The following is a 27,512-nucleotide window of genomic DNA, read 5'->3' on the forward strand; positions in this document are numbered from 1 at the left end:
CACAAAGTGTATTTTTATCAGAAAATGTTTTTACTATTTGTTATAAATAAATTAAATTTATGGATCAATTTTAAGCATTGATTATGGTTAGGTAACAATTATATATTAAACAATAAAATTTACGAACATTTATAAGCAACTTAAATAACCAAATGTGTTTTAAAAACTAAAATGATGCCACAAAAAAACCATAAAAATGTATTTTTGTTTCTCTACATTCACTTTCATTACAGACTTTGTAAAAATGTTTAGATTTTTTTTTTTTGTGTGTATTTTTATTTTTCTTTTAAATCTTTTTAACAGTAATATATATATTCTTTTTAAATCTAATATTCATATTCTTTTTAAATCTAATATTTATATTCTTTTTAAATCTAATATTTATATTCTTTTTAAATCTAATATTTATATTCTTTTTAAATCTAATATTTATATTCTTTTTAAATCTAATATTTATATTCTTTTTAAATCTAATATTTATATTATATTATATTTATATTATACTTTGCTGCAAACCTCTTTTCTTCTTCTCTTTTCATTTCAAAATTTATTTCATTTTAAAAATTATTCAAATATTTAAAAAAAAAATATCAAATAGTTAAAAAAATATTTGAATATTAAGTATTCAAATACTCAAGTTGGATGGTCTAATTTATATATTAAACTTACTGTTAAAACAAACATCTTAAAACAAGTTAAATTTACAAAGTTATGTAGCGACCACGCTGTTAGAGAAATGTCACAAAAAGTAATTTACCTTATATTAAATGGCTAGTTTAGACGCGACCATCATTTAAGAAAAATTAATTGGTTGAAATAAGACAATTGAACTTTTTTTATTTAGGCAAATACTTATATAAATTCTTTTATGAATACATTTGTATATTGTTCCAAATTTAACCTTTTATGGTTAATAATAGTTAGCGATACCATTTAACAAAATCTGGCTTGAATTACTTTACTGAGGTTGCCACATTACAAAACCACTTAACTATTTAATTTGGGGGGACCCTTAAATTGATTATTTTTAAGCCAAACTTTTTATACAATATAAATAAGATAGTAAATAATACTGTGTCAAAAGTTGTTACAGAATAAATTTTATAATATTTTAATCAAAAATACTTAAAAATAATGGTAAAAAAGGATTTTTTTGAACTTTTTCTAAGTGGGGACCCTAAAATATTTATATATTTTTTAAAATTACCTGGTACTTTTTTTATTTTCTTAGTCTAAACTATTGCAATATCACTACCGAACTATTGGAGTATCAAAAAACACCGAACTATCGGTAGTAATGATATTGAAAGTGCGATATCAAAAAATTCAATTTCAATATCGAGTATTTGAAAATGAAAATATTTTTTCCAATAATGAAAATTGTTCCCATCACTACCAAAGTCCCTTTTGCCACTATCGAACTCAATATCAAAAAAAAAATTTATTGATAATAATAATACAAATTTTTTGAAAAGAATTTAATTAAAAATATTTAGTCCTAAATTAAAAACTTCAGAGCGTAATAGTTTTACCTGACCATTTGGCATTTTATTAAAATTAAATTATGTAAATTTAACTTTTTTTAATTCTCTTTTAAAATTTTTATTAAAATTGAATTATACAGTGCAATCTCTCTGATTTGAATCTTCTTAATTCGAAAGCCTCCATAATTTGATTAAATGCACCGATGGTACTACTTTGATTTACATTTTTACTTACCCTACTTCTCTCAGGCTTTTTACGGCTCAAGTGTTCCAACCAGTATACGAGCCCTGTTCGTGTACGAAATTATACATAAATCTAATATTTATATTTTGCTGCAAATAACTGCAGTAAAAAAAAAAAAACTTTCTAACAATTTAATCAAGTTGAAAAACTTAAAACAATAAAAAAAAAAACGAATATGGATATTAGTACAGCAAACTCGTTCCAAAATTATATCCATTGCAATAAAACTCTTTTCTTTTTTAATTGAAACTATTATATTCCATCGTAAATTTTAACACAATATTGAATTACATTTATGGCATTTACTCAACTTTTCTAATGTGCGCACAAACTTTAATGCAAAGTTACAGTGAAATGTGTTTAAGAAAAAACAACTTTCTATAATTCTAAAATCTCACTAATTCTAACTTTTATTTTTCCCCATAAAATTCGAATTAGATAGATTTTAATGTATTTAGTAAATTTTATAAAATAATTAATTTTCAATTATTTTTATGGTTTAACTTTTTTTTTGCAGAGGTTATTTCTTTTAAAAATAAAACTTACAGGTCTGTCTAAAAAAACTAATTGTAAGAATAACATTGTTTTTTTGTTTTGAAGAAAGTGACATCTTAAGAGTTGATTATGCCTAGAGCAAGTCCTTATTGGGAATTCTTTGTTTGGCTCATTTGATAGTGGCGATGATTTAAGTTTACACTATCAAATACTTTTAAAAGATACCGTTTAATACCAAACTTTAAAAAAAGTTGATATTTAAAAAACTTACTTTAAATTTCAACATCTGGTTATTAATACCGACCAGAAAATAATACCGACTCTTCTCACTACAGCAATCCCTTAGTCTAAACCTCAATTTAAAAGTAGGTGTTATAATTCTAAAATTTTACCAACATTCATGTGACACCCTTAGATTGCACTGGATTACATGTTACCAGTAAAAGGGTGACCATGATAATTATATGCCTGGCTTGACACTAAAATAGAAAACTTATAAATGTAATAATTTCCTTTTGTATTATTTAAAAAAAAAAAAATCATTAAATTATGTACAGAATACAAACTAAGTTAAAAAACATAAAAGGTTTATGGTTTAACTCTTTTTGTTTAATCTTTTTATTTATTTAAACCTTTTAAACTTTATCTTGTTTTCACCCTTTATTTGTTTTGTTTTCATCTTTTTATTTATTTATAATAATTTTATCGTAATTATATAATAATTATGATAAAAATAACAATATAATTTCACTGACAGGAGGTAATGGATAATGGTACCCACCCTAAATAACACTTTAATTTAAAAAAACTGTTATTTAGGGTGGTAACTATCCAGTAATCCAAATGATTAATTTGCTACTAGGCAATTTCAATACTTACAAGTGTGAGTAAGAAGCGATAATCGAAGATTCAAAAAATTTAATGGAATCTTTAACAACAAATAATGTAAACTTGACTAAGTGAGTTCTTGATTTAGAAAATTCTAAATCAAAATCTAGTCCAGCAGTGAAAGGTGATTGGAATAGTAAAGTAAAAAAGACTCCAGATCAAATGTAAATTATTATTATTATTGCAAATGAAACCAAAGAAAGAGGTAGGAGAGAAAATAATTTGCTTATTTTCGGTTTAGTAGAATCAGCATTAAGTGATAAAGTCAAAGAAATCGAAGAAAAAAACAAAAACATTAGGACAATCACAAGTTGAGCATCAATGTCAAAATCAAAAATGTTATTAAATTAAAGTCAAAGTATGGAAGTTAAAATCAAGAAGTCAAAGTATGAAAGTCAAAATATGGAAGTCAAAGTATGGAAGTCAAAGTATGGGTATGAACTCCTTATACTTTTATTTTAACTAATAAATCAGAACAAAATTCTGTTTTAAAAAATGCTAAAGAGTTAAAAAAAAGACAAAAATTAAAAAAATGTATTTATAAATCTTGATTTGACTGAATCTGAACGGTAAAAATCAAAGCTATTAAGAGAAAAGTGTAAAAAACTAAACAATGACAACATTGACACAGCAAACTATTAATTTGGAATTAGAAATGACAAGGTAGTATAAAAAAATTACACACTAAAAAAGACTTAAATCACGTATGATGCTCTAACTTTGAAACTAACAATAAAATAAATCAGTTTAGTGGTGGAGTTCACAACCTTAATAAGTTGCTGAGTAATAAGACACTGCTAGACATTGAATTAGTAAACTTTCATGAGTTTAAGAATTGTAATTTAAGTATAAACAAGGAACACAATACACAAAAATGCAAAGAAATGATGATCTGGCACACAAATGGAATGTCTCTGAATAATAAAATTTAATGAATTAAGGTTAAAAAGTGAAATATATAAACCGGATGTTATTTGTGTTACAGAAATTTAAAGTAGATTCAAATGTTAGCATAGTTATTTATAATATTTTCAGAAGCGATAGAAAGACTTATGAAGGAGGTGTTTGTATTTATGTCAAACAATGTATTAATCAGTTTAAAACTAATATTTCACTGTTAAACAATAGTTTTATTAAACAAATATGAACTTGACTATGTTTTAAAAATAAAAAAATTCTAATAGGATGCATATATAGTCCACCAAATATATCTCATGCGCACAATTACTTTGTTTTGCTATCTACATAATGCTGCTAGAATGAATATTTATTACAAAAGATATAGTGATCTTATTATTACCAGCGATTTCAAATATAATACAACTATAATCAAAATAGATTGGTCTGACAATGATTGTCCTTTTTCAGCGACTGATAGTGAATCTTAAAGTAATAAATTTATTGAATGTTTTGAAGAATGTTTTCTGTTTCAGTGTGTATGTGAGCTAAATTTCCAAAAAGCAAACAATGAATCAACTAATATTCTATACCTCATTATTACAAATGATAAAGACAAAATTAATTCTATAACTCACGCAGCTTCTTTTGGGAATGTCAAACACATTAATTATAAAAGTGTTGTTATCTGAATGATCTTAAGTTTTTTAACAAACATAAGAAAATATTAAATTATTTTCAAGTTATTTCAATGTGGGTTGGGAAAGTGGATTTAAATCTATGAGTGAAATGTATGATTTATTTTTGTACCATTACAATTATGAAACTCAATTATTTATCCAAAGAACTAATTACCAAAATAGAAGGAACAAAAAACATGGATTACTCTTGAATTAAAGAACTAAAAATAATGCCTCGAATAAACATAATGCCTGGAATGATGAATCAACAAAAACTGAATATATTAAGTTAAAAACTGGACTAAAAAGTGATATCAAAAACAATTTAAAATAATTAGAAAGCAAATTAAACTTTTATGTTTTATGAAAAGCATGAGCTATAAAACAAACAAATTAGAATTGGAAATAAAATACAAAATAGAATAAAAATTAGATATTTTAACAGATGCATTTCATAATGGAACACTGGTAGATGTATTATACACAGACTTTAAAAAAGCTTTTAAAAGATAATATTGCACATAATAAGTTATTATCCAAGTTATCAACTTCTAGTATTACTAGTAAATTTTTAATTAGTCTGTTTCTTAGCTAATAAAAAATGAGTGGTTTTAGACAAAAGAGTTGCGGATTGGGTTGATATACTTAGTGGTGTACCGCAAGGGTTTGTTCTTGGTCCTCTCTTTTTTTTGGTTGTTATAAATGATTTACCAGAAAATTTTATTAATGCAGTTTATATGCTGATGATAAGATAATTGTATTTCTTCTCAAAATGATTCACAATTGTTTTATAAATGATATAAATAAACTTGACGAATGGTCTATAAAATGAAAATAAGGATAACTAAATTTAGAGAAATATAAAATAATGTACTTTGGTTCAAATAATAAAGAATATTCATATTTTATAAACAAAAAATTAATAGAACAACATTAATGGAAATGGAAAAGTTGAAATTAGAAAAAGATACTTTTGTTTATACATCAGGTGATTTGAAAGGGGGCAAACAAGAAAAACATGCAATTAGTAAAGCAAATAGTATGCTCGAACTACTAAATAAAACATTCAAGTACGAGGATCTAATAAAAACACTGTACTGTATGTATGTAGAGTTTTTGATTCAAGCATGGAGTCCATATTACACAAAAGATATTAATAAAATAGAAAAATTCAACGACGAGCATCCACAGGTCTTATTAAAAAGTGTTATGTCTTTTAAATTTTATGTACAAAATGGTGGTTTCACCAACGTGTTAAGCCATTTACATTATGCCAAAATTTTTTTGAATTAGATTAACTAAACAGTCTTTTTAAAGAGTTTATGCGAAAAACATTAAGCAGTAATTAATTGTTGTAAAAAAACATTTTCACCGGAATTGTGAAATTTTTTTTTTCAGTTAAAAAAAAAGCAGATAGTTAAATAAATTAACTTATTTCCGTTTTTAAAAAAATATTGAATTCAAATTTATTTTATTATATTAAATTTAAGTCTTATCATTAAGTTTTTAGATTGAATGAATGTTGATTAGATATTATTGACTAGTTTATAAGTAGTAAAAACAAAGTTGTTGATTGTTTATTTTTTATTTTTTGAGTGTTAAGAAAAACACCCTTAACCAATTGCCCCTCATTCAAAAAAAAAAAACTAAATTGTAAAAAAACAAACAGAAGACAATAATGTTGTGTTATAAATGTTTTTATAAATAAATTGTATAAGTTTAAATAAGTATAAGTTTTTTAAAATAAGGAAATTTTTTTTATTAAAACAACATAATTAAATATTAGTGATAATTTTTTTTATAACAATATAGCTTAATTTAAAGGTATTTTATAAATTATATATATATATATATATATATATATATATATATATATATATATATATATATATATATATATATATATATATATATATATATATATATATATATATATGTGTGTGTGTGTGTGCCCTTTCAAGCCTGTTTAAAACAGAACTCTATAAAAAACGTCTGTAAAAGTAAACGTCTTTAGCATATGTTGAGCTTGCATGCAGTATATAGAATAATCGTGTATAATAAATCTATAAAAATGAGAAAACTTTTGAATTTTATTTTAACAATTAGAAACTTTTTTTGCTATACAATTAATTTTTTGATATAAATAGTCTTATAATTATTATAGACATATACTATAATAAAAACTTTGCTACAAATATTGCTATAAGCACAGCAAGATGGAAAAATATTTGAAATTTATTAGGGGAGGTCTTTAATCCCCCAAAACGACACTGAAGAATGTATATATATATATACATATATATATGTATATATATATACATATATGTATATATATATATATATATATATATATATATATATATATATATATATATATGTATGTATATATACAAAGTTAAATGTATATTTTTGTATATAAATATTTACACACTCATATGTGGCTCATGAAAGTTAGGACCCTAGAAATATTTTCGTTAACAAAAAAAACAACCTTATTTTATGTTTATTGTAATATTTTAGGCATATGTTTTCATTGTACATGTATTTATTATGCTTAAAATAATGTTAAATTTAAAAAAATAATAATAAATTTTTGAAGCAAAATAAGTGCTGCTTACTTAATGGCTTACCTTTTAATGGCTTACCTTTTAATGGCTTACCTTTTGATGGCTTACCTTTTATGCATTTTTTGTTTTATAATTTTGAATTTACATTCAAATATTAAAAAAAAAAAACTTTAATATATCACTTTTAAGTCCTGCACTTAAAAATGTTTACAAACTTATACAAAATATATAAAGTAACTGTATATAACACAGTAAACTAAAGAGATATAAATAAAGATTTTACAAGTGGTAAAATAAATAGATTCTGGTTCGTAAAGAAACATCTATTTATTAGTTTAGACCAGTAAGATTTTTTTATACATTTTCACTTCCAACAAAGGTTGCAAGCAACCACTATAAGAGTTGGAAGTTACTGGAAGAGAAAAGATGAAGTTTATAAAGTAAGATAACAATTAACAGACAAATTGAAAGATTGCAAGTTATATGAATCAGGAAAGCAATATGAAGGTAGCAAATTCCAAAGAAATGGTGTTTGAGGAAAAAAACTAGACAAAAAAATTCTAACATAAATGTATTAATCACTTTAAAACAATTTTATTTAGGATATTTTGATATAAATTTTGTTTATCTTGATTTAATTCCATATAAACATAAATTCTGGTAATATAAATTAACCATGTTATAATCATCCTAACTTCCATGAGCAGCAGTGTATATATTAGACCAGTTCAAAAAAAATATTTTTTAATAATAAAGTGGCGAGATGTTTAAATGTTGTTAATTGATGAAAAAAAGTAAATCTTTAAAGTTTCAAAGCATTATTCCAATATTTAGTAACAGCTCAATTAAGTTTACTTTTCAATGGGGTCCTAATATTAAAAAAAAAGTTCCTTAAAAGTAGGTCAACCTGGTACTCAAAAGAAGCAAAATAATATATAAATTTCCAAAATAATAATTGTTTTTTAAAAAATAGATTAAAAAATTTTTATTTTTATTAAAAACTTACATACATACATACATACATACATACATACATACATACATACATACATATATATATATATATATATATATATATATATAAATATATATAATACATATAAACAACTTTTTCTGAAAATGACTGCTGGCACCCCCTGAATATGATGTATATAATTAAAAAAATGCTAGATTTAAGAAATTTTTGAATAAAAAATATTTTAAGGGGTTGCTACCGACCCTCGAACATTATATAGGTCCCTAATATTATTAAAAAAAAAAGTTTTTCAAAATTATGTCATGTTGGGTCTCAAATGAAGGGAAATTATATAAAAATTTGTAAAATATTAATCATTTTATAATTAAATTTTTATTTTAGATTTTAGTAAACAAAAAGTTACGTTTTTTAAGTAAAAATGAAAAATAGGGAATTTAACAAGATTTTTTGATTATAATTTTTTTTATCTATGTTTTTTTATAAAATGAATATTATTTTTGAAATTTGTTTATGATTTTGCTTCGTTTGAGACCCAACATGACATAATTTTGAAAAACTTTTTTTTTTAATAATATTAGGGACCTATATAATGTTCGAGGGTCGGTAGCAACCCCTTAAAATAATTTTTATTCAAAAATTTCTTAAATCTAGCATTTTTTTAATTATATACAACATATTCAGGGGGTGCCAGCAGTCATTTTCAGAAAAAAGTTGTTTTTAGAACCACCTTAATATATATATATATATATATATATAGTTTTTATTTAATTTTTTGTATTCTTTAAAAAAAATTTCCTTAATTTTTCCTTTACTTTTTCATCTAATTTTTTTTTTCTTTTTTATCTTTAAATAAATGCCTCCACTATTTGAAATGCCACTACAAAGGAATAATATTTAATGAAAAAGTTATTTTTATAATTGTTATAAAAAATAGAAAAAGATGCTGTATTATACCAACTATTTCTATAAAAGATGTTTTCATGAGGTCAAAATCTCAGATAAAACACTATTTTCCTTCTTTTTCCTTGTTTAAGAAACTTTTAACATCCCTTACTGTTTTATTTAAAGTACTTGTTTCTTTTTAAAGTTATTTTAATTAAATCTTTAATAACTGTAATATTGTGTTAAATCTAAAATTTATTTTACATTATTTATTAATTTACATTTACTAGAACAGAATTGCAAATCGCATTTGCTTTTTACACCTTTGTAAGTAGTTTTTTCTTAAAATTATTTTTACACATTTTGTTTGTTTTTTTGTTTTTATTTTGGTGATTTTTTTTTCATTTATAGTTTAAGAATTTTTTTAATCATTTTTAAAAATATAGAAATGTTTTTGTCTGAGGTTTTGAGAAGGGGTGATCCATAGAGTGCGGTCATCTGAGTTACAATAAGTTGAACTTTAAAATTGAAGTACAAGATCTTTCGCTCTCTTGAGCAGAGATATTTATTTAACTTTTGAATTTGAATTACTTTAAATCTCTGCATGTAAAGTAATTTCTGACTTCTGTTTTTAAGTTAAATTTAGTGTGATGTACTTTAAGGATACAGTACATTACACTAAATTTACTTATAAAGTAAATCAAAACAAGTATAAAGTTAAGTTACTAAATTTAAAGCTATGCTTGTTTAACTAATAAATATACTTAATATGTTTAAAGACAATTACATGCAAAACTTAGCCAAAGTTTTATTTTTTATTTTATATGTTAACACATAAAAACTCTTTTAATAAGAAATTTCAAATAGAGTATAAAAAACGTTATACCACTTTTTTTACTATCATTTTATTTATAGTGACATTAAGATATAACATTTTCTAGAAATGCACAAGTTACTTTAAGAACTATTTTAAAGAGCAAATCTATTTGAACATGAGAATTTAAGTCTTTGAAAATTGTCTTGTTCAAATCTTAAATTTTCTTTGTGAATTTTTTTTGGTCAATATAGGTATATAGATTGTGCGTGTTTTTGCAAAATTCTTGCATATTACATTATAAGCAACTTTTGCTTTAAATTAAAACTTAAGCTGTAACATAACAGTTTTAAATCACCGTCAATCAAGAATATTAGATAAATATGAGACTTAATATGATTAAAAAATAGCATTTAAAAAATAATGTACAAAGATACAAATTTGTACTAACACCACCCCTCTTACAGCAAAGCTGAAAGATAAGGGGGATATCAAATAAAAAAATTTTGCGTTTAGATTTTTTTGTGTTAATTTGAGCCCAGCAAAGTTTATACATAAAAATAACCTTTTAGAGAAATAAACCTTAAAGCTTTTAAGTTACAGATAACTTTGCTTTTACAAATGTAATAGTCTTTTCTCCACAGAAAAAAGGGAAACCAATAACTTAATTAGTTGCAAACCAAAAAAAATAAACACACCTCAGTTTGTGATGTAGATCCATTGAAAACCTTATCCATTTTAAACAAGCGATTTACTGATTTATGTTCTACTTTAATTATTGAACTGTCATCAGAATCAAATGTAACCACATTTTTAGAATCATCTCCATCTTCTTTAATAACAGGACGGACACGACAAAAAACACGAATGTTTCCTCTAAGTTCAATGAGTTGATTATGAAGGTGTTTGCGGACCTCAATCTCTTTTGCATATTGTTTTACAAGTATTTGAGAACGTCTATCAGTTTCTTTTACTTCATTTAAAAACTAAAAAAATAAATATATATTATTATGTATCTGAAAAAATTAATACTAAAAATTAAAAGTTAGTGAAGAGTACAAAGAAACATGGTAATAGCCTTCCTGTAAAAATGATTAAAAAACTGGCTTTTAAAAAAAAAATTGAAATGCAAAAGCTTTGATTTTAAACCATTATTGGATTATATTTTTTGTAACAAAATGATAGAGAATGCTTGGGTATAGACAAGTCATAAAGTTTGCTTTTTTTGTCTGAATAATTCTTGGCATAATATTTTGGCTTGTTATCTGACAAAAAACATTTTTATAATTTATTATAGAACAATTTACCACAGTCAAATTTATAAAAAATTTGTATAACTTTAACATCACCTTTGTTAGAATAATAATTGACTTTGGAGTAGATAGCTTAGCAGATATTAACTAACTAGGTTATAAGTTTTAGAATGAAAATAATATGAGAAATAAACAAAATATAAGATAAAAAGTAAACAAGAAGATGTTAATTAGAGGAAGTAAGAGTGTTGCCATTTATTAAAATATCAATAATAACTATTATAAGTGAGTTTTATTTGAGTTAAAATTCACTAGCCACTTCAAGATATCTTCCTTCTCTTAGTTTTCCTGCTGAGCTTCTCTCAGCTGAGATTAATAGTATGTAGTTGCATCACCAGCATTTTAGATGTTCAGAAAGATAACATTTAACAATTTGTGTTTTAATTTGTGTACAATTTGTGTAAAACTGTGATTAGAAAGGAATGATTCAGATATATCACATAAAGTGAGCTTATGAACTAACTTATGAACTAGCATGACAATCTCTATTAAAAAATTTTGATATCTCAGGATCAGCAAGTTTGAGATTGTGTTACTGTTTCTACTTTTCTAAAGGAGAAACAGCAACTTTAAATAAGTTTCATAAAGAAGAAGTAGTTTGACATTTTAAACATTTGATTCATTTAAATTATCAAAACAGGTTGTCAAGTTTTCATAATAGAATATAGAACAAAATATGTTTACCAAAAACTAAAACAAAACAAGTATGTACAATGGTTCATACCTTTAAATTTTATCATACCATTGCATTAATAATAATAACAACTACATATTAATAGTTACTTTGAAATTTATTGTTTTTCATTTTATATTAAAATTAAAACTTTTTTTCTAATAATTTTTTAATAATAAATTTTTCACAATTTTAATAATAATTAATTTTTCTAATAATTTTAATAATAAATAATTTTTTTTTAAATTTTTTTCTAATAAATTTAAAACTTTTTTTCTAATAATTTAAAACCAACAACAATTCATTGTCCCTTAGTAATATTTTGATTGAATTTCTTACTTGACAAAAATTTTAAATTCTTGCCAAACTAAATTCTAAACTCAACTAAATATTATAAAATGTTAAATGCTTGATTAAATGTAAAAACTAAGTTCTGTAAATGTTGTTTGATGGTTTTATCGAAAACGACTGACACAATGTATTTACAATAACGGACGTCGTTTGCATGATATAATCTTTAAAACTGGCAAATTGTAAAATTTACTTGTTCTTTATTATGTTATTACAAAATTCATTTGTATATATTCAATACTTTTGTCATAATATATGTTTCAAATAAGCAAGTTTCTCTGCCCCACCCAGTATAACCATACTGCTTAAAGATATTTTTAAAAAGTGGCTAACAACTGCAAATAAAGTTGTAAAAATGTGTAACATCGTATGAAGATTTTATTTTTAAATACTAGAAAGGAAGAATTTAAACATATCTTTAGGAGTTTGCAATTTCAAAAAGCATGTAACAATTTTTTCAAATTAAATCAAAACAAATTGTAAAAAAAATTTTGTAAAGTTTATTCCAATTAAACTGTTTTTCATTAGGATTTTTTCATTTGATCTGCTCTTAGTTTGTCTTGCCATGTCATAGCACGACACTATTAGTAATATTTTTCTAGCACAATAGTTATTTTAAACAAATCTTTATAAAACATAAAAAATTCAGTTGACTTCAAATTTTAAAGTCAGGTTTTTCAGCATATAAGGTTTTCTCTCCACAGCATCAAAAAAAAAAAAAACATTCCAGTTCAAAAAAAATATACATATTAGCTGCAGTAAAGTCTTGCTTACATTGAGAAAGTTTACTAGATAGTTACCTTAAAACACAAAACTTTATGCTCACTAAAGTACCAATAACTAGCATATTTGAACACTTATATATAGACATTATACCTTCTTCCTTAATGTTAATTAAATTCATTAATCATCATTTATATTATAAAGCTTTTTATTATTACAATATTTAAAATAAATATAAAACAAAAAAACTAACCGTTGCTTTTACATTTATCAAAGAAGATTTTATACAATTTATGAAAAATACAATTTGACCAGATATGGCTTCTTTTTCTTCCTTAATTGTATGCAACTCATTTGATAAATCTTTCAATTTTTTAAAAAATGTGTCATGAAACAAAATAAAAGCTTGAATTTTTTTTTCTTGAGTAACAGTATTTTCCTTTACTTGCTTAATAGCATCCTCTTTGAAACTAATTTCTTGTTGTTTCATTTGTTTTAATGCCTTTTGAATTTCTTCATCTTTTTTTATTATCTAAAGCCAAATAATTATGTATAGTTTGTATAATATGTATAAACCTTTTTTCAGTTACCTAAGTTATTAAATATTTTTTTGGTATAGGGTGTTATTAAGTATGTTTGTATGTATAGAGTGGAGAATGTGACATAGTGATGAATATGTGTATGGAGAGGTAGATATGTGGCTTTGGCATTGTGATGATTAGGTTTACAGAGTAGTAGAAGTATGCCATGGTGATGACTAAGTGTATGTAGAGTACATAGCAGTTTAGCATGGTGACTTAGTATTTTTTGTTAAAATATAAACATATTTGCATCCATATGTTGCAAGCCTTAAAATTTTTTTATTTTAAAAATTTAAATTATAAAAATAAATATATAAGTTAAAATTAAGGTTCACAAAAAAAAATTTTTTGTGAACCTTAATTTGAAAAACTGAACTATCTAGATTTGAAGCAAACATGTTTAAACTTACAAAATTTCAGCATAACTCAACCACTCTTTCCTTGCTCTCAAAGCACATGTTTAAAAAAAACAACCCAAAAACGACCAAAAACAGCTTTATTTTAAGTGTCTCAAGGGCAAAGCTAGCATAAACATTTTTAATAAATATTTTTAAAGGGTTAGATAAATCTAAGCCCTTCAAAAATATGAATTTAATCTGAATTTTTGATTAAAAAAGTATGGTTTTTTTCTTTCTTCTCAAAAAATGGCATAATATACATTTTAAATTGGCTAACAAATGTTTATTACACAATGCAGCATTGTTTTTATAACTTTTCCAACAATTAAATTCAAACATTGTTATTTAGATTCAAAATATAGTTGCAAATGTATATATTCAAAATTAGAATAGAATAACTCATTTTATGTATGTTTATTATTTGTAATATTTTAATCAGAATAAAATAAAATCCACCTTAAGTTATTACTACAATTTCATTGTGATCTGCAAAAACCACCCATCGTATTTTTTTACTTTTTAAGAAAGTTTTTAAAATTTTATTAAGAAAAATGTTCCTTATATTTTGAAAAAATCAAACATGAGCCTTACATCATTAAATATGCAGTTTGAAGTGGTCTATAAAAACAAAACATTAACAATTAAGAAATGGAAAGGTTTTTTTTAAATTTACAGAAAATGTTGATTTTGTAACATATGTGGTTTTTGCATATCACAATTCAATGTTACTTATCAAATAAAAAAATATATACATATTTTCAATATTTAAGAAGATTTGGTAGCAGTTTCTTTTTTAGTTTATCTAATTAATCTTTCTTTTGTTTGTTTGAGTTTTGTTTCTTTGCTAAGGAGGAAAGAATACCAGATAATCTTTTTTTGGTAAGCCTGGTGGAGCTTTTCTCAGAAATCCTGAAAGCAGAGCAAACTATGTCAACTAATACCATGCTGACGGCTCTTACCGAATAGTACTTGACAACAATAAGGCTATTGGCATAATTTTTGAAAATTTTAAACAAAAACTGTATGCCAGTATTGCGGAGGTAGTATAATTGATTATACAACTGTTGGACAAACTATTAGCTGAGGTATATATATACCCACCTAAACGTAAACACAGTGTGTGTTTGTATAAATATAAATGTGTGGCACACATGTGTGTCATAGATGCACAGTATGTGTGTGCATATACATGTTTGCCTGTATTATTAAATTACCTGTAATTCAGGGGTTCCTTCTAGAATTACGTTATGTGATTTTAAGACTTTTTTTATGTCATAATAATAAACTTTTAAGTATATATAAGTAATAGAGCATTTAAAACAAAATGGAAAACAATGGATAACTCTTAAAAACAATTAAAAGAATAAAATAATATATTTATAATTAAATGTATATAGTATTTGTCTAATAATATTTTAAGCTTTAACTATATGCTTTATAAGTAATATTTAAAAAAATAATTTTTTTAAAAACAAAAAATTATGTTGCTTTTAAAGTGATAAAATTATAAATAAAGTGCTCCTAACAAAATAAAACACAAAATGAACAAATATCTGAAAAATCTGTAAATATCCCAAGTTTAATAAATAAATTAAGGTGGCTGGTAAGAATTGCATACATTTCTCTGGTTATAAATGGTACAATGGTACAATATTTGCTTTGTAAATGTAAAGTTTTCTATACACCCAATTGACTTTGTTTTAGTCAAAGTTAAACTTTTTTACTGAATATCCTCTCTAAAGTTTGTCTCTCTTAACTGACATTTTAACAGCGGAGATGTTGTTTGACAGCTTAACAGTTTAACAGCTGAGATGTTGTTTGAATTTTCAAGAGTTTCCAGCATTCTATTAAATAGTTTATATATTCATATTAAAAATATCTTTTAAAAAATAACTAAAAAGAAATCTTAATACAATCAAATAAATGAGATCAAAACTCTGTTTTTTGACAAGTTTTTTTATGAAATAATGTATTTTATTCCATTCTTTTATGTATTTTAATTAATGTATTTTATATAGTTCACCATAAGATTAAAAGTTTATCAAATGATGAACTATTTGTTTGGATGATACAGACAGATATTATATTCAATTTTATGAAACAGATAATAAGATTTTCAAGATCATCAGCTTGAAATTATGCTTTGCAGTTATTGCATTTTTGTTTTTTTGCAACATAGCCTGCATAGTTATAGCCATCTCTTTTAAAATCAAGAAAACTTTTCATAATATCCTCACTTCAATTATCAAACAGTTCAATCAAGTATAGTTAAGGAAAGCTGAATATCTGCTATGAGATTTTCTTCCCAGACTTTCCAGTTTAATTTTATTGAAGCCGCAAGTTTTATGCATAGCTCTAATGTTATTGGCACATTTTATTTTTTACAGGGTGTAATACTTTGTAAGTTTTACAGGGTGTAATACTTTGTTAGTTTTACAGGGTGTAATACTTCGTAAGTTTAGGAGCTTTTCTAAGTAAACCTTTTAACCCATTATCATTATGGTAAATCTTGCATAAATCATCCTAACTAATATATCCTAATAGACAATCAATATTGATATTCACATTATAGTATTTAAAATTTGTAAAAACAAACATTTTTCCATTTAATATTTCTGAAGTTTTTAACTAAATGTACATTATCATAAAACAAATAAGTTTTCTCTCCACAACTTTGTGGGTAATTAATAAAATGTTTTGATTCAGAATTAAGCATCTAAATATTAATTCTCCAGTTGACATTTTACATTTAACGTTGTCTTACACCATTATTAGGAAGTTTCTAGACACATTTCTTAAAGTTCGCTCAGTCTTTCAAGCAAAGTTAGAGGTTAATTTAAAGCAAATTAGAGCTGATAATTCTTTCTTAGGTTTCATGGAAAATTGTTTCTTTGTTTAATTTCATTAGTTAAATTAGCAGCCTCAATAAATAAACGTTTGTTGTTGGTTACTTACTTCTGTCTGTTAAGATTCTCAAGGACTAAGCTAAGCAAGTTTTATTTTGTTTTTGAGAGCAATTTGGGCTGAAATGCTTTTTATTTTCTTCAATTCACTTTATTATTATTTTGTTATAAGAAAGGTTAACACGAATAGAAACTTTTAGACAGTCGAACTGATTCTTATTTTTAGATTTTTTGACTTATTCAGTTTTATTTTAGGTTGGAACTTTATTTATTTAAAATGAAAAAAAAAAATAAAAAAAGACTGTTATTTGTTGACAAATTTACATACATAAATGTGCATATATTTTAGTATATTTTATAGTTCTCATGTATATTTTCTCTTAAAAATAATAATAAGGAATAGAAAAAATAAAAAACTCTGTTGGATATAGTCAAAAAAGAATGATTATGCTTCTCCATGTTTCTTTGTTTAAAGTGTTAAGCTTCTTTTTAAAGGTATGTGAGTATATATATTTTCGAAATTCTAAAAAATATGTTTTTACAACATATTTTAGAATATTATATTTATATATTTTTCTTTAATTTAATTCTCTAATTGTTTAACTTAGTTTCCTTTTTTTTATTTTATTTTTAAATAACTGTGATTATGAAAGTAACTTATTTTATTCACTTAGAGTAGTAACATGTAATTTTATAGAAAAGATCACAACTTTTAGAATTCTTTACGTTTATTTGTTACTACAGCAGTAATACTACTGTTAACATGTTTATTTGTTACTACAGTAGAAATACTGTTAACGTGTTTATTTGTTACTACATTAGTAATACTACTGTTAACATGTTTATTTGTTACACAGTAGTAATACTACTGTTTACATGTTTAATAATAATAGTGAAGTTGAAGTCGATAATATGTTTAATAATTGATGCTGAGGATAATATTAGGCACAGAGAAGTTATTAGTTGAAATACTAATAACTTGAAAATAATTGTCGTTAAAATAAAATAAATAAAACTAGGCATATCAAAATGTGTAATCAAAATGTGGAAAAAATGCTGCTTGGCATAAATATATTAATTAGAAACTGAATTAGGACAATGATTAGCCGAGTTGAAAATAAGCATTGCAGAATTAAAAGAGATAGTGACACAAGATTTTTCACTTATCTCGTGTCAATATATTGTTCAGTATTCTCGTGTCATTATATTGTCTGAAATAATACACAAATGTATTTTCAAATGTTCTTAATTTTTAGTTTCCAATAAGTATGCTTACATGAGTAATTTAATAAATGTTTCTGTTTTTTAAAATGTGTTTATAAAATATAATATATTCAAAAAATTTTTATATTTACATTTAGTTTTTTCTATGTTTAATAAGCGGTTCTAGCAGAGTGTAGAGCATGATTGTTATCTCTGCAAATTAAGCAACGCTACTAAGTTGTGGTAAACTTGTTACCATTTAGTGCCAGGCTGTCTTAATTTCTGTTAATTATTTTTTACTTAAGATAGTTTGAAACTAAAACTACATATGAATCTTACTATAATTAAAATGTTTATTTACTAGAATTTATTAAGTTACATATCTTTTTTTTTTCCTTTAAAGTTACCAATTTTAATTTCTTAAACCCATCAGATAGGTGCTATTTTTTTATATTTTAATTGTAATACAACTTATTAAATGTCTATGTAACTGATTAAAACTAGCCTAAAATTAAATGATTTTTTTTTTTTTTTGACAAATTCAAACAAAATTGTATTCTTTTTTTTTAGTTGTCATTAGATTATTATTATCATTGTTGAAACGTGGTTTTATTTTAGTAAATTTATATGATGTGAAATTTACTGCATTAATCATTAGTCAACAGTTATGGGGAAACTCTAAATAATTCTAAATAAGAATTCTAAATAATTGAGGTAAAAAATTTGCTTTGTGGTAACAATACAAAGCCAATTTGTTGGTTAATTGTACTTAATTTGTTGGTTAATTGTACTTATTTTGTTGGTTAAATGTACAATACAAAGCCAATTTGTTGGTTAATTGTTGTTAATAGCTATTTTGTTCTACTATATTGTTTTCCCATTGCCATTAACAATAACTTTAGCCATGCTCATAAAAATTTTATGCATATTTTAAACTTTTTTTAACACAGTGCCTTGAATCCACTGTCTGCCTCTCTCTTTAATGAAGGTTTATCAATAAAGAGGATAATTATTAGAACATTCTTTTATTACTGAGGTCTGTGTTTCTTGGTATTATAATTAATTATGACCATTAATAAGAAATGTTTTACGAGTCGCTTACTAATTCATGATTTATGATTCACAGTTGTTCTAACAGATTTTAATAAATTGAATTTAAATTTTTTTGAAAATATTAATAAATAATATTTGCCAAAGATTGACAATTTATATTTATTAAAATTAGTCACATTATTTGATTATATGATTAAAATTTAACCCATTCAATATAATTGCTACTGTGTAGAGCTAGCAAAATATGTCTTGCATTAAAGGATTTATCTGAAGAACATCTTTAGGATTTTTTTTTCTGTATGTTCTATATATATAAATGGATTTTTTTTTCTGTATGTTCTTGGTGATTAAAACAGATCTCTAAACTTGTTCTATCAGCTTACTATTCATGATTAATCATTTAGTCTATTCCTTTACATTAAAAACCTTTCTCCACTGAGATTAAGTTTATTGTTAGATTTTAGAGTTATCATATGCAATTTATTTTTTGGATTAAAAAGAGTAAAATGGTCTAATTTTAAAGTAATATAAAGTAATATAAAGTCTAATTTTAAAGTAATATAAAGATTAACATTTTAATAATACTTATTATCTCATACTTACTTAAAAAACTTACTTAAAATACTTACTTAAAATACTTACTTAAAAGTGCTTTTTTTGTGTTAAAATTGTATATATTTTTTTGAGTACAATCAATTTTAAAGTTTGCCCAACTTTACAAACTAATTTGTGATATATCAAAAGGGTATGAGCTGGCTAGAATCAAAGTGGTGTATATCGATTTCTACTCGACAATTGAGTAAAAGTTTATTTTTCTTATAATAAAATCTATAAACCACTCTGATTCTAGATGGCTAGAATCTAATTGTTGTAAGTCAACTTCTCAAAATTTGACCTAAAACATTACGATTTTAACCAGCTCATATTAATATAATTATTAACATACTAAATGCTTATAATAAAATTATTAATATATTAAATGCTTATAATAATATTATAATTAATATACTGGTTAGAATCAGGGTGACTTAAGTCATTTTTAAGTTGACATAAAAGTTATAATTTTTATTTCTTAAGTATAAGACTATTTAGTTTATTCTTTTTGTTTTACAATATTAAAAGGTTTTACTTTTAAAGAGTAGAGTTTAGATTATCAATCTTTCCTAAAATTCCTTGTTTTATCACTCACTTCTAAAATTGCTTGTTTTACTCATGATAAAATCTAATCTTGAGATGGCTGTATTAAAGAACTCTATTGACAAAGTTTAGATGAGGAAATTTTTATTTGCTGGGAATTTTTAAATATAAATTTATTTCTTTCTTTTTATTTATTTGTAAATATAGTATTAAAACTATAGATGTTATATTTTTAAACAGTAATAGTATAATTTCAAAGAGTTTAAGTTATATTTACAACAGATATGATATTATTGCATCAATATCTTCATAATTCTTTATATTTATTTTCATAAATATAAAGAATTAATAAAATAACTTTATCTCTTGTATTATTTTTATGTGTATTCAAGTAATATTTCTGACAAAAACTTTTCATCATACTCCAACATTATTATCTTTTGTTTCTTCAAAAGATAATGATGTTTATAATAAAATTAAAAGACATTAAATAGTTTTACCATATTTACAATAGTTTAAATGTTACTAAAGTCAATTTATTTGGCAAGTTTAAACTCTCTAATAGAGTTAGTTAAAAAATTATTAAAGTTTCTCAAACATATTCGCTGACCGATGACCACTTCTTGACCGCAGACCCCTTTCTGACCGCTGAATTAATTGCAAACAAATGTGCAGGCTGTGCAAGCTCAATTAAGTTTCACATGATAAAATCACATCACAAAGCAACTTTATTTTTTTCTTTAGTTATATAGTTGCAAGAGTAGCCTACAAAATCAGATGGAAAAGATAAATATCATTACTCTTGTAATATATTTCATATCTTTTTCAAAGTTGTTTGCACAAATATTTAAATATTCAGTTAGGGATTGTCCATATATTTTGCAACGCAAAGTTTATTTTAAAAAACAGAAGTAGAAAATCTTTAGCTTTTTTACATAAAAGTTTTCATTAAACTTGATGCTCTATTTTTATATTTTTTATTTAACTCAAGGCTCTGCGAGGAAAAACTTTTGATCTCTTTTGTTTTGTTTACTAGTGAAATTTAGTGTTGCATAATTTATGGACAACATCTAATCAAATCCACCCTTATACCAAAGAAATTCACTAAAATTTTAATTTTTGCTTTTTCTATTATTTATTTCTAGAAATTCATGGAAAACACAATTATTATACCTGGTTTTTAAATTATTAATTAGTTTTTTAGAGTTTAAAAAAGTTTTAATTATGATAACTACAGCAACTATTTTATTGAATTTTGTTATTGCACAATCAAACAAAATGCAGTATGCAGAATTAAAAAAAAAAGACTTTAAATAAAAAGTCAATTGAGATTTGTATCTGCTCTCTTCCTGGGGAAAACAAAAAACTAAATTGTAACCCTTTAAGTACTTTCAAATATTCTGTGATAAGTTATAAAGTTCAAATTGTAAAAAGTTATTTATAAACTTATTTTCTTGTTTTTTAAGAAAAATACCTGGCTCTATTGATGTCAACATCTTAAACCTTGCAATAGCATACCTTTCAACAATATCTAACTCAATATCACATCATGTGCAAAAATGAGCATTTGAATTCAATTAAAACATGTCATTTCTCAAAAAAAATTAAAAACTGGTCATTTCATATTAAATCACCTAATGGTTCCCAGGGTACCACCTTAAATTTGCTTTAAATTTTGACCACCCACAGCTTTTATAAAAAATACAATCCTGAAAATTTCAGCTTGATTGATCAAACCATTCAAAAGTTATAATGGAATTAATATTGACCAAAATCTGAAAAATTTGAGTATTTGGAGCTTACAGTACAAGGTGCGGCAGCGATTCACAAACTTTTTAGAACATTTTTCAAAATGAATTTTTAATGCACTAAAAAACTATATTCATGGAATATTAATAGAATAAAAGTTGAAGATAAATACTTTTTCCACCTTAACATTCAATTAAGTCTCCTTTTTTTTTGATCACTACCTCAAGCCTAGGACAGAAGGACTGGCAGGTGCTTATTATATAGTCCCTTGACATTGAGTTCCAAGCACGGGTTATTAATGAGTATACTTTAGTGGGCCTTTTTGCAACCCTTACTCTCAACTAAACTCTACACACTATAGTCAAGGGGATTCAGGTCAGGGCTGGATGGTGGCCAAAAGTGTTTGGGCCAGAAATTAGCCATATTGTCCTGAAGATATTGTTGAGTTTTTTTGGACCCATGACAAGGTGCATTGTCCTGTTGAAAAATGTAATTGTTTTCTGGGAATGTCTTCATCAGCCATGGCACCACATAGTGTTTTAGTGATGTAGATTGGTGGACATTTCTCTCCATTAGAAGTGATGATTCCTAGCATCATGATGGACTGAGGGTGTTTGGTGTGACATACAGGTGGTGCTTTGTCACCCTTCTGCACAATAAATCTGTCATTTCGCCTATTTATTACACTGTCAACACTAAAAAGTTTTTCATCTGACAAAACTTTAACTGTTGACGAAGCATGGCTTTTTAGCTGATTTAGAAGCTTCTTTGATTGTTCCAATCGTAAAGTTTTTAGTCTTTCTGTTAAAAGTTAACATGAAGGTCGGGCCACACTGACTTTTCCAAGTGTTTTTAGAGTTCTTATGACTGTCCTTTCATCAACATTAAACAATTTTGCTGTCTTTCTGATGCATACAGTAGGATTCTTTTCAACATGCTTTTTAAGCTTTTCTGTGAACTTTTCATCAACTTTTTGAATTCACTGAAGAAGGCATTTTGACTCTTTCTGCACTGCCACATTTAACCACTTTGTAAAATGTAGTTTAGATACACCAGAAACACAAATCACTTCACGTGCAAACAAACCCGCATGAATCAAATTTAAAACTTCCGTTCATTTGGCTTCCAATTTAAAACTTTTATATAAAATATGTTTTATTTACTATTTTATTAAAATCTAAGACGATCATTGAACATTAATTAACAAAAACATATTGCGGAAGTATTTTATTTACATCCCAAAACCTAGTTGAAAATTGCTGCCGCACCCTATAGATATTTTCAATTTTTACCAGATCATAACTTTTTAAGTAAAATAGACGATCACCTGAAATTTTTACGGGTAATAGTTTTTCACCCAAATTATGAATTTTTGTAGGTGTTTTTGACTGATTTTAAATAGTTTTTGCGTTCTTGTACCTTAGAGTTGCTAAATAACGCAATATTAGAAACTTTAATGGGCTACAGTTCAATACCAACAAAAAGCTGTACCAATTTTTTGTTACTTTTGTGTACTTAGAGTAATCACTTGTGGAAAAAATTAAAATTATGAGTTAAAAGTTATTTTAGCACTTGCAGCAGCCTGTTAAAATAACACTTTTTTTTTAAAATACGATAAATTACATTCACTTTGTAAGCATAGAAAGTACTGTAGACAGTTAAAATAAATTATGAAACTTTTTACTGGCAAGGTTCTATATATAGATAATCACAAAAAAAAATAAAGACCTATACTCTATCTTATGACTTAATTGCATCCCTATGACTTAGGTGTAACTTTTTATTTTTTCCAAAAGTAAATGTAATCAGTTTTTCCTAAAATAAAATTATATGCATAAAATTAAGCAAATATTTTTATAAAATCATATCAAATAAATTAGGTGTCAACCTAATTTATTTGATATGATTTTATAAAATTTTATGCATATAATATAATTATAATGATATAATTTACACATGGTTATAATTTGAGGGTAAAATACTTCAATTGCTTCAAGAGTTTGTATTAAAATCTAAATACTCTGCACAGTATTTCCTGGATTTTATTATTTTAGTTTTTAATATTGCAAGAACCAAAAGAAAAATTTTGTGTATACAGAAATAGTTATATGTAGAAATAGTTTACTGGTTGCATTTTAGTTTTAATCACAATTATACTTTCATTAATTTATAATTATACACAATTATACTTTTTATAATTTGATTTTTACAATTTTATTACTGGAAAAATATAAAAAAATTTATTTTTAGCTTATAATGTTACATGTTTAACCCTCGATTTTAAAATTTTTAGATCAGTAAAAAAATGTCAGAGAAATGTTGTGTGGGAAGAGTTTTAAACAAAAATTGTGATAAAATGTTGTATTGTAGAATGGTAGGAAGAATAAGACTAAAAGACACTGATACTAAAGCTTTAATGCAAAGGATAGGATACACTTTTGAACCAAATGAGGAGATATGTCAGGGCCGATGACTCCGAGGGAAGAAATATATAGGCTTTTTCTGATGAAAAGCCTATATATTTCTAGATATGAAGCGCTACAAAAATACTGTTGATATCCATTTAAAGTCCACAAAAAAAAAACATCATGGGATTGTGTAAAGTCAACATACCAATATCAAATCAACTTAAGATCAAACCTGGTCAAATAGTTTGTACCAACTGCATGAATAAATTCAAACTTGAAAAAATTACAGAAGTCAAGATGAAGCTGCTGAAGAAGATTTTGGTTGTTTAGACCTTGATAAGACAGTTCTTAATAAAAGTGTGTCTTTATTGGATATATCTCCACTCAAAAATGTAAGAAGTTGCCAAAAATTAGGATATGGAATGCAAAAAGCTAAAAAAATAGCAACAAGTATGACAAACCTAGTAGCGTCAGCATTCGATATAGACCCTAAAGATAAAGTATCGGAAAAAGAGCAAAAATGTATTAACTGTAATGATTTAGACCAACTGTTAGATGCAATAAAAAATAAAATGAAAATAAGTTTGAAGGAAGAAAAAGTTCAAATACTAACACTAACTTCTGATAGTTGGTAAATTGAAAAAACTTGCAAAACATTTTCAGAACATTTTGTTAAAAAAGCTTGAAAGTTGAAAAAATAAAAAAGGAATACTTGCTAAACCTGAGGCTAAAATAGGCCAGCCTTTGGAAGATATTGTTAAACAAAAAGTCATTGAAATTTATGAATCCAAACAGTTCACAAGAAAATGTCCAAGAAAAAATAACTTTGTTTTTGTGCATATAAGTAATGTAAAAGTTCATAATCAAAAACGTTTAATATGAATTCAATTAAAGGAACTTTATCTTGAGTTTAAGAAGTTATACCCTAAACGCAAAGTTGAATTTAGCAAGTTCTTTTAATCTAAGGCTAAAGTGGTGCATTACAGTTGACAGTAGTGGAAGTTAATATGCGCTGCTATACTTAAGGCCCATTTAATATACTACAAAGATTTGATGAATGTGTTAGTAATATAGATAGTTAAAGTTGCATGTTTCCAACTATGTTCCCTGGTAAAGTAAATTTAAAGAATTACTTGGAAAATGTGTTTGAAAATAATGATCTTAATTTTGATGATCATATCATATACAAACAATGGGTGTCAACTAAACGAACTGCACTTGTCACAGTCCAAACAAGCATTATTTGAAACATTGTTTGATCTTTGTCACCACCACTTTATCAAAGAATAAAGAACAATCCTGATACTTATCAAAGGCAAAAAGAACATTAGATCAACACATGTACCTTCTTGAAGATCACACTATAAATGCTGAGCATCACTTCTTTGCTACATCCCATGGCAAAATTCCATGTGATGGAATAGGAGGAACTTTAAAATGAGCAACAAATGCAAACCAGATTCTCATACCAAATAAACTGTTAAATGGGCTGAAAAAAACATTAAAGGTGTTAAACTCTTTTACATTTCAAGTGATAATATCAATAATCATGAAACTTATTTTAACCTAAAAAAACGATGTGAAGAGATGAGCACAGTCCCATGCACAAAAAGCTATCTCAGTTTTGTACTAGGTGGAGAGAAATTATTTTTACGGAGAATATCTAGCAATACTGTCTATGATGGCAAAAAAAGATCTTTCAAGCCTTTAACCTGGTAAATACATTGCAATGGTACATTGTGTTTGTACTTGAGATTTGTAACGAAAACCAATATTTTAATCAAAAATTCATACATAAAAACAAATTAAATTTAAAATGGACTAATGATGCACAATCAAATCACTGTTTCGTTCCATTTGACAAAGTGATATGTCAAATAAGTACTCCATCGATAAAGGGTACTGCTCTTGACTACAAACTTGTGGTAGTGGTAGTGGTAGTGGTAGTGGTAGTAGTAGTAGTAGTAGTAGTAGTAGTAGTAGTATATATATTTGTTACAACAAAATTAAAACTAATTGACAAAATACAAATCTTAGATTGTCGGATTACAGTTAGTTTTTGTCAAGCTCATATTTCAACTTTTACTAAGGAAAGCTGCGAGCTGTAGTAACATTAGAGCTTATAGAAGCAGTGAAGTCTTCCTCTGTGATTTGCTCTTGGTGGAATTGTGATCAGGGGAAAGTGCCAGTTGACTTTGTCAATGTTATTAATAATTTTATATTTTTGGATGAGGTCACCTTGTTTACGAAGTTCAACTAGAGAAGATAGGCCAAGTTGTAAACATCTGGACTTGCAGTCTAACTTTTTCAGTTTGTCTGGTATTTTTGTGGCTCTACGCTGTATTAATTCAATAGTTTGTTCATCCTTCACCAAATGAGGGTTTCAGGCTGAAACTCAAGTAAAGGACGGATGTAGGTGGAGTAGAGTTGTTTCCATAAAGAAGCATCACAAGATTGGAAAGTGTGTTTTAGGATGCCTAGCATTTGATTTGTTTTACATGAGGTAATGATGGATTGGGTTTCTACTTTAAAATCATTGGTAATTTAAATTCCCAAGTCACGCTAAATAAAATAAAATTTCATCATGTGTAACTTTCTTGTAAGTGCTAAAGTCTTTTAAGTCTGAACATCATAAAGATATTATCAAGAATATGAATATATGTTTAAAATATTTAAATAAAAGGTATAGAAATCTGTGGTAATTAAACAACCAGAAAGCATTACTCTCTTTGGAAAATAGTTGTCAGACATAAAATAGTTGTTTACTTTGAACAGGTAATTTTCCTTTGCATTTAAAGCATCTATTATTTTGAATAAGATACATACTTAAGGTGTTAGGACTAGAAAAAACCTAATTCTTTTAAAAACTATTATTATTTCCTAAAAATCAAAGGGCAATATTTTTATTAACTTGCCTCGTCTACCCATACTTATCTAAAAGAATAAGCCAAAAAATAAAGAAATTTCAAAACACAATATCACAAAATATAATCAACAAATCACAATGAATTTTTGTAGGTTTGTTCTTCAACAATAGATAATTCATTTGAACTAAAAAGACATACTGAATGTTAATAAAATAAAAAATACGCA

General features: G+C 25.1%; 1 protein-coding gene across 1 annotated transcript in view; it reads right to left on the minus strand.

The window, feature by feature from the left end:
- The window catches only part of LOC101238359 (kinesin-like protein KIFC3), a 98,565-nt gene that overhangs the window by 40,162 nt on the left and 30,891 nt on the right, over window positions 1–27,512 (minus strand). The window contains exons 6-7 of the mRNA XM_065792901.1: window positions 13,241–13,519; window positions 10,626–10,913 (exon numbers count right to left, since the gene is read on the minus strand). Of these exons, the coding sequence (XP_065648973.1) occupies window positions 10,626–10,913; window positions 13,241–13,519 (567 nt within the window). The remainder of the gene's footprint in view (window positions 1–10,625; window positions 10,914–13,240; window positions 13,520–27,512) is intronic.

This window comes from Hydra vulgaris, chromosome 03, assembly GCF_038396675.1.
Source record: "Hydra vulgaris chromosome 03, alternate assembly HydraT2T_AEP".
NCBI lineage: Eukaryota > Metazoa > Cnidaria > Hydrozoa > Anthoathecata > Hydridae > Hydra > Hydra vulgaris.